The sequence below is a fragment of the Monopterus albus genome, unplaced genomic scaffold, assembly GCF_001952655.1.
Source record: "Monopterus albus unplaced genomic scaffold, M_albus_1.0 scaffold186.1, whole genome shotgun sequence".
Classification (NCBI taxonomy): domain Eukaryota; kingdom Metazoa; phylum Chordata; class Actinopteri; order Synbranchiformes; family Synbranchidae; genus Monopterus; species Monopterus albus.
This window is the reverse complement of record NW_018128066.1, coordinates 2,123,181-2,132,701: the sequence shown is the minus strand read 5'-3', so window position 1 is coordinate 2,132,701 and position 9,521 is coordinate 2,123,181. Positions and strand designations below refer to the sequence as shown.

At 38.8% G+C, this 9,521-nt stretch overlaps 1 protein-coding gene across 1 annotated transcript in view; it reads left to right on the top strand.

Annotated features, from left to right (window-relative positions):
• The window catches only part of LOC109969930 (collagen and calcium-binding EGF domain-containing protein 1-like), a 51,094-nt gene extending 45,128 nt beyond the window's left edge, over positions 1 to 5,966 (top strand). The window contains exons 7-11 of the mRNA XM_020617157.1: positions 1,697 to 1,811; positions 2,480 to 2,619; positions 3,012 to 3,047; positions 4,729 to 4,764; positions 5,153 to 5,966. Coding sequence (XP_020472813.1) covers positions 1,697 to 1,811; positions 2,480 to 2,619; positions 3,012 to 3,047; positions 4,729 to 4,764; positions 5,153 to 5,341 — 516 coding nt within the window. The 3' untranslated portion in view covers positions 5,342 to 5,966. The remainder of the gene's footprint in view (positions 1 to 1,696; positions 1,812 to 2,479; positions 2,620 to 3,011; positions 3,048 to 4,728; positions 4,765 to 5,152) is intronic.
• Positions 5,967 to 9,521: the final 3,555 nt, after the last annotated feature.

Below are 9,521 nucleotides of genomic sequence, written 5' to 3'. Positions count from 1 at the left end.
GGCTTGACTCTCTACTACGAAGGCACTCCTCAGATCAAAAGTATGGTTTCCTGACATTGACAGAAAGGCTGAAAACATGGTGAGAAAATGTTTGGCGTACCAAGTCAACACGCCAGTAGTACAGTCAGCACCACTCAACATGTCAGAGCTGCCCGAAGCCCCGTGGTATATAGTTAGTGCAGACTTCTATGGATTTCTCCCCACTAGTGAATATCTACTAGTCATGGTGGATGAATACTCACGTTTCCCCATAGTGGAGGTAGTGAGGTCAACATCAGCCAGGACAGTCATTCCCGTTCTGGACAAGGTGTTCGCCACATTTGGAATTCCCAGAATTTTGAAAACGGACAACGGTCCTCCTTTCAGCAGTGAACAGCTGTCAAAGTTTGCAAAGCACCTAGGTTTTTGCCACCGCAAAATAACGCACCTATGGCCTCAAGCCAACAGAACAGCGGAACGTTTCATGCGCACCCTAGGGAAGGCCATTCGCATAGCAGGCTGCAAGGATGTGCCCTGGAGACAAATGCTCAACACATTTCTATCACTCTACACCACACAGCACCACGGAAGCATCACCAGCATAATTGCTGTGTCACCGCAAGATTGTCACTAAAATCCCCTCAATCATCACAAATGTTGATAGTGACATTGACCGAAAAGTCAGAGAAAAGGATCAGCTGTCAAAAGCAAAAATGAAAATGACTGCCGACGCCTGCAAGCATTCCAAACCAAGCACTCATCCTTGGAGACACTGTACTTCATCGACAGCCCAAGCGCAACAAGCTTACTACCCCATACAGCTGTGAACCACACACTGTAATGGAGATTAAAGGCTCGATGACAGAGATGGGCATTCCATCACAAGGAACTCGTCATTCTTCAAGAAAATCCACACGCAAGCTCATGATGTAGAACAGGTAGAACATGAGGTAGACGCCGAGAATGTAAGCGTTGACACATCCCCACATCCCAGATACTCCCTGAGAAGTGAAAGAAAAAGACCATCATACCTGGAAGACTATGAATGAAAGACGGTTCAAAGATATCCTTTGTTTAAGTGTTCATTATCAGTGCATCTTGATATTAAGTTAAACATGTGTTCATGGACATGTTCGAAATGTTGTCATATCTTACCATGTTGTTAAGGAACGTAAGTCCAATAGATGCTGGTCACGGCGATCCTACGTGTAGCGTTAATTGCTAAGTTAAAAAAAAAAGAGTGATGTAATGTTCGCATGAGTTTAAGTGGATGCACACAGTGTGTGATGGCATAACTGTCAGTTTACGACAGACACAAAAAGATGTTGCGGCAGGGGTTAAGAGAAGTTGCAGGTTCATGGTGGTGTATTAAACCTGTTGTAACGTGACGGAGTTACAGAAAATAAAAGAAAAGTAACATTTTGGCACTACATCATAGTCTGTTTGTTGACATATACACACACACACAGACATTACATAAGGTTCGCCACCTTTTGGTAACCATACAGTTTTAATTTTGTTGTCATTATTTGTCATTTGTGCCAGCACGTTCAGCCTCACAGCGGGCTGGAAAATAGAAAATCAATGTTTAGATTTGGTTTAACTCATCTAAAAAATGAAGAGTGACCTAAAATATGGGAATTACATATTCTACCTTGTTTTTTTTATTTATTTATTCTACTTACTGTACTGTAGTTTTTCCTTCTTGTTTGTGTAGGTGCCTGGCCTGGCCAACAGCAGCAATAAGCCATCTCTGGGGAGGACAGGAAAAAATACTATTAGCCCTTGTCTTCCTGGTTTACCTGGCCCTCCAGGAGCTCCAGGGGTCCCAGGTAAAGTTAGAGAATGTTTGATTGGTTATTGAATAATGCTCTCAGAATCTGCTATAATCACTATGTCACATGTTAAAATAGCAAAAAACAATAAGAAAAAGAGGGAAAAAAATGCGTGGCCATGTGCTTTTTTAAACAAGTGAAGTCTACTAGAAAAAAATCAGATTAAACACACACACACACACACAAAAGATGGTCAAGAAATCATAAATCCAAGTAAACATACAGATAAATGGAAAAACATTTGGCACCTCAGGTGACTTCTAGTAAACTTTAAACTTCAAATCAAGTTAAGAACCTACTGATTTCCAAAACCAAAGCTTTAAGGTTTTCAGCGATCCATCTGAGGAGCTTAGTGGAAAGATTGCTCTGCTGTTTTGTGGTGTCATATTACTGTTATTGTATGGTGCGTATTGCTTTAATCAGTTCCATGTATGGACATTCTGCGGGGCAAGTCCTCAAGCAAAAAAATGGCACTCCTCTCACCAACAATTGTTTATTTTAAAAAAGGTACCTGCCATAGCACATCTTTAGCACATAAATTGTTAAGCCTGTATAAGATCTGAGGCAATATAATAACATGTAACTACAATAAGATCAGATGACCGGACAGTTGGCTTACCAGCAGCTACACTGTCTTTATGACTTCGTTCATGTATCCTCACCAGGACACCCAGGAGAACTGGGGAAAAGAGGGGACCCAGGGGAGAGGGGCCCACCAGGCCCTCCGGGCCCACGGGGACACATGGGACCCATGGGTCCAGAACCTGACCTGAAGTATACCAAAAAAGGCCGCAGAGGGCCAGTGGTAAGAAAAAATGGTTCCTTAATTTAGGGCTTATCACAAGGCTTAGTTCCCACTGGAGTCTCTACCACAGGACGTCAAAGTAGGGTCCCAAACCCGGAGGCCACATCTTCAGTGGGTCTAATTATCCAGTGTACCAAAAAATCCTATAAATATCAGTGTGTTGTAACTGGTTTTACATGAGCACCCAAGTATGTGCAATGACAGTATACAGTCAGACATCCTAAACTGATATGTTATTCAACTCTAACGGTGTGTTCATTGGTCCGAGCCATGCATACCTTTCCAGTTAAAATTTGACAGCTCTCCCTCCACAGCTGATAACAGTCTTAAGGTGTTGTGTTGAAGATGTTGCTAAACATTCACATACCTGTGTCCTCTTATGATTCTTGCAGGGACCACCTGGGGCACCAGGCAGACATGGATTAAAGGTTATTATAACAAATCTTTACTTTCTTCATTTGTGTGGCATTCTTGCCTTTTAAATAAGTCTGTGTGTGCTTGTGTGGAGCTGCACTGTTGCCACTCTTTTGTCAGTAATACAGTACACCGACTGCTCAGACTGGATCTGCATCAACAAGCTGTTCAGAAAAGCATGTCATGTTTCTTTGAGTTTTTCTCAAAATGCACAATCAGTGGTTGTGTTATATTCTGCAAACACTGTTACCAGTGGTGGAAGAAGTACTCAGATCCCCTACTTAAGTAAAAGTAGCAATACTACAGTTTAAAAATACTCTCTTAAAAGTAAAAGTCATTCAAAATGTTAGTTAAGTAAAAGTACAAAAGTATAAGCATCAACCTAAAATACTAAAAGTAGCTACTCATTGGGTGGAATGGCATTAATACATTATGTTAATTAAAGTATGGATTACAGTTATTGATTGCATATTATTGATTACAATTATTATTGTGTTCATCACATTTAATGTTGCAGCTGAAAAAGAGGGAGCTAGTTTCAACTAGTTTATATGCTTATATTTGAATTAGTGCTGGGTAATTTATGAATTTTCTGCTGGAGATCAATGATGAGATCAAATGATAATAATCTATTTATTTATTATTTATTGTATTAATCTGATTCTGAAAAGTAGCTAGTAACTAAAGTTATCAAATAAATGTAGTGGAGTAAAAAGTATAATATTTGCTTCTTAAATTTAGTGAAGTTGAAGTATGAAGTAGCACGAAATGAAAAAACTCAAGTAAAGTACAAATACCTCAGAATTATACTTTAGTACAGTACTTGAGTAAATGTACTTAGTTACTTCACAACACTGACTGTTCATCCAATAGTACTTGCAGATACTTATTAAAGTTTATTTGCACTGTCTTTCAGAAAGTGCAGTTACAGACGTGGACAAAATCGTTGGTACCCTTCTGTTAAAAAGAAACTCACAATGGTCACTGAAATAATGTGAAACTGAAAAAAGTAATAATAAATAAAAATTGACTGAAAATTAACTAATGAAAATCAGTCATTGCTTTTGAATTGTGGTTCAACAGAAGCATTTTAAAAAACAAACTAATGAAACTGGCCTGGACAAAAATGATGGTACCCCTATGAAACATGTAGTCTGGAGAAGGCATCCTTCAAACCTAAGACAGCTAGGGCAGTTTGTTCACGAGGAGTGGGCCAAAATACCTGTCGACAGGTCCAGAAGTCTCATTGGGAGTTACAGAAATTACTTGATTGCAGTGATTGCCTCAAAAGGTTGTGCAACAAAATATTAAGTTAAGGGTACCATCATTTTTGTCCAGGCCAGTTTCATTAGTTTGTTTTTTAAAATGCTTCTGTTGAACCACAATTCAAAAGCAATGACTGATTTTCATTAGTTAATTTTCAGTCAATTTTTATTTATTATTATTTTTGTCAGTTTCACGTTATTTCAGTGACCATTGTGAGTTTCTTTTTAACGGAAGGGTACCAACGATTTTGTCCACGTCTGTATTTTGTCATTGACAGAATAGTACAGTTCTTTTCTGAAACCATCTGAACATTTGAATCATCCTGCCACACTACTCATGCTCCACATGCATGATGCTACACTCTACCTTTAGCACTGAAAGCTGTATATTTTGAAACTGATCTCACTGGGGTTATTTCTTAATGGACAGGGTGCCAGAGGAGCTCCAGGTCCCAGAGGTCCACCTGTAAGTTTTTTATGAGTTAAACACATACTGTATCTTTCTGTTTGAAATTACACATAATCTGCCCGTGAGTGTGCTCAGGCCACACCCTGTTATGTCACACATCAACCATATACATGATGTAGCTCTTGTTTAGGGTTTAGTTAATTAATGCCTTTTAACTAAATGTCCTTGATTTGCTACCATAAGGATCATATTTTTTTTCATCTTTTTGTTTTTGTTCATGTTTAAAGTGACTATCTTATATAGTTTTACAGTCTAATTTATACAATAGGTCAGTGTGTAAGGTGCATATTGTATTATTTTTCCTATGTAGAGTAGTGTTCACATTTCCCTAAAGGAAACTTTAATTATTGACAGTCAAACCAAGTGAAAAATCATCTGTCACCAGGGACCACCTGGCTCCTTTGACTTCCTTCTGCTAATGATGGCCGACATCCGCAATGACATAATTGAACTGCAGGAGAAGGTGTTTGGGGAGCAGCGAAGCATCTCTTTGGACAAGCCTCCTCATTCCAGAAGGGAGGTGGATTTTGTCGACTGGGGCTCTGGACACGAAGATCTCATGTTCAACACTTGATCTTTGATATCTTTCTCACAGTAACGGACACTCAGACTCAGCAAAACAAACATGAAACTTGGTTCATTCCTTCACTCATAAGGGATGCCAGTGGCACAAGTATCAGCATTTCTATCCTCGTATGAAGTGAGCAAGAAGCCTTGACTAAACACTCATCACTGCCACAGACATTAAAACAAAGATACAAGAATCACAACATCAGAAGTCTGAACACAGACTTTCTTAACCACATCAAAATTCGAAAAATCAACTGGACTAGGTTTTTAGGTCGAAACGTTTCACCTCTCATCCAAGAGGCTTCATCAGTCCTGCCTGACTGGCGTTGAGTTGGAGATATTTATCCCCATTGGTGGTGTTTCAGTCCTTTGATATCCAATGTCTTGCTGCCTTTTATATGCTGTAGTGAGGGGGGGGGATGTGTGTGTGGAACATAGAACAAGAAAGACGAGCTGAGCTGTGCCTCTGAGCTGAACCACTTCAAACACTGAGTGTCTGCAGAATCCAGCCTTCAGTCTGAGCTTTGCACCTGTTCTCTAAACTGACACATCTTCATTCAAGAGATTACAGTTTTTCTGAATTGTTAAAACATGTTTCTTGAAACCATCACTCAAAAACCTTAAAAATCCAAATAAAACTAAATTCACAAAATGACTCTGACTCTTCTGGCAAAATCAAACAATTGCTTCAAAACCATTTCACCAGCACTCAAAATCAAACAATGCTTTCAGATCATACACACACGAGTCAATCATATACACACTGCAGCTCAGTCATTGGACACTATATCAAAAATGGGGAACACAGCATCCAGGGCACGTAGTTACAAAAAAAATAGTTTATTGTATATAGTAAAAAACACACAAAGCAAAAGAAATCACCTAAGTATGGTGAATTTACCAAAAACCATGTTACAATCAAAAAAGAAGAAGAAGAAAACACATCAGAAAGATTATTCTGCCTCAGGATCACGTCTTTGAGCTGGGCCCAGCCAGAGGACTTCATTTATGTCACAGGCAATGTTGTCCTTTGCCAGGCAACGGGCAAAAAACCCTCTGGTGTGGTGGATCCAGCCTTGACAAGACTGCACGTCTATGTCAATTCCATTGCCTGTAAGAGATTTTGCCTGTTATACGTACTCTTCCTCTACCTTTCATGTTGTTATCCATAGTTGATGGATGTACTGTACCTGTGCCATCTGTGCACTTTGAACTGGCTTATATTTTGTACCTTGTCATCACATAATTAGAAACAAGTGTGAACAATTTTGAATCATTGTGTGTAACGATGACAACTGTGCTTTAGTTGCATTTAAGTTTTGTCCTGTGTTTAGTGTTTTGCAGCACATGTTCATCACAGTCCAAATTGTGTTTTAGTGAGGATGTGTTTAGAGTTTAGCAAAGAGTGCATGAGATTTGCAAACAGTGTCTAAGTGCCTGACCTTGTTTAAGGTTTTGCAGAAAGAGTGATTTATTTCACAAATTGGTTTAGGCTATTGAGAATTTGGTTCAGAGAATGGGGTTTATTGTTTTAGCAATTCAGAAAAACTGTAATGAGTGTGGACAATCCCAGTGTTGAAGAAAAAAAGTTGTAGACAATAAAAACATTATTTAAAGGGATACAACTGACTTACATTTATGCTAAGGGAAAGGTGCAGGAATACAGAAAATCACGTTTTATAAAATCATTTTATAACTAATATCATCAGGCAAGGTGATTGTGAATATGAGAAATGGCAGCTGCCAAGAACGGTTAAACTGTGGCTCAATAAAAGTTTGTCTAAATCTGGATCTGATATTTTTATTGTTATTTTTGCAAGCAGATCATCACATTGCTAACTGAAAAATACAGATCTGAAAGGTGAGGGTTGTGATTGTGGCAAGAGGTGTATAAGTTTGTTACTTATACACTTCCACTTACTTTAATGACATCAAACCAGAGGCTGCAATCGCAATACAAACAGCTCATCAAACATACAGTGATCAGCTAGCACATTCAATTTTCCATCGATTCATCGAATGAATTAGGTTCAAATATAGGTGTATGCTCAAGAGTCAGTCAGAACACTGTGGAAGTATATCCCCACCAAAACGTGCTGCCAATTTGTTCTGATTTCTTTACTTATTTTCATTCATCTAAATCTTTCTTTTGTTTCTTTTCATTCATTCATTTTCTAAAAGTATTGTGTGAATTAGGCTCATGGTTTTGGTTCAGTTTGGTTTTTAATGTTAACATTTCTTATTTTGGTTTACTCTGGGTGCTCTGGTTTTTCCCACAGTTATTTAAAAATAAAACCAACATTATGTTGTTATTCATTTCTTAGCATTTGGCCAGTATTGTTTTTTATAACCATGCTGTTTTTGAGGTTTTGTCAAAATCATTTTCACATCAAGGTGACTTATAAGAAATGTCCACACCGTACCTTCATCAGGACCGGTTGCTTTGTGGTCATTTTAGTGCACATTTTTTGACACTTCCACTGTTCATTCAAATAATTTCTCATATATTAATAATTACAACTAAGGAAACTGATGTGTTGTCTTCCCCCACTTGGTTGCTTATATTTATAGTTATATAATATGATATAAATACTGCATTAGCATAAGCAACTATAGTCATAGTAGACATGTAGTTCAATAGTTAACACTGTTAAAGTTGGAGTGGTTCAGTGAGTTGCACACATGTATTGCTTTCTGGTACGTTCAGTCAGGATCAGCAACGCCTTATTTGTTTGTATATATAATGGGGAAAAAACATGCTCACTGTACAGGCACTGTTGGTTTCTTACTGTACAGAACAAGTGAGCAATCTAGATCTGGTATTATAGTGGTAGTAATGAAGAGTTTGATTAGATCAGCTGAGGCCCATGATTATCATACTGTAAGTAGGTAACAGATCCCCAGAGAATGAAGGTTATAGATTGACATCCCAAGATGAGCTGGAAATGGTTGTTTGCAGAAAGTGAATAACTAATATTCTCTACTTCTTTAACAGCTACTGCCAAAGTGCCAATGACCAGGACCAGTTTGCACCAGTAAACACTGTGGGTGCTCATTAAATCTTGTATAACTAAAAGTTTAAAAGCACATTATTCTAACCAGTCTGTATTCTTACTCAACAGCATTTTAATCTGCATTCCTGCTACCTGAAGTGACGCCTCTCTGCCAGTAGAGGGCGTTAAATCACTGATAATTCCCAAAGAAATCTGCCTCACAATTGTGTCTGATCAGTAAGACTGAATTTTCATAGCACTATATTCTCATATATAGTCATCCCTATCAAATATATTCTTTCCCAAATACAAACGTTATAGAAATAGGTAAATCATCCCAGGAATTATGTAGTCATTAACCCAAGCAGTAATTCCTCGCATTTAAAAAAAATCCATTATCATACCGGTCCCTAAGACGTCAGACACATCCGCTCTGAATGACTTCAGGCCAGTGGTGCTCACATCAGTCGCCATGAAGTGCTTAGAGAAACTGGACCTCACACACGTTAACCACATGGGCCTGGACACTGTAGACCCCTCCAGTGGATGACGTGACGGCTCTGGCTTTATTCCAGACCCTGAAACACCTGGACAACCGCAGTACATATGCTAGGATGCTCTTCATGGATTACAGTTCTGCATTCAATACCATTCAGCCGGGTAGGCTGGTTGGGAAGATGACAGACCTTGGTGTCCCATCTCCCACCTGTGGATTCTGGACTTCCTTACTGAAAGACCACCGGTAGTTAGAATGGGAGGGGGGTGTCTGCTGAGCTCACAATCAGCACTCTCATCCATCCTTGGATGAGAGGTGAAACGTCTTAGACCTAAAAACCTAGTCCAGTTGATTTTTCTAAATTTTTTCATCTTACTATGACCTGGATGACTGAGAATCTGCATGGATATGTTATAATAAGATGTTTTTTTTCTTGTTAAAACAAGATGTACACTGCCATTTTGTTTTTACATGCTGTCCCAATTCTTGTGCATACTATGAAATATAATCCTGCTGGTGCCACAGGTGGGTATGAGCTCAGATAGGGCCCTTTTCTAACAGCTCAAGGTCTAGAATAATCCCTCCAGCTGTTTATACCAGGTATATGACCTCTGACATTTCCACTGTTCAAAATGACACCTAGTCACACTGTGGTTAAACAGTCAGTGTTTAATTTGGAGATTTGCACATATTAC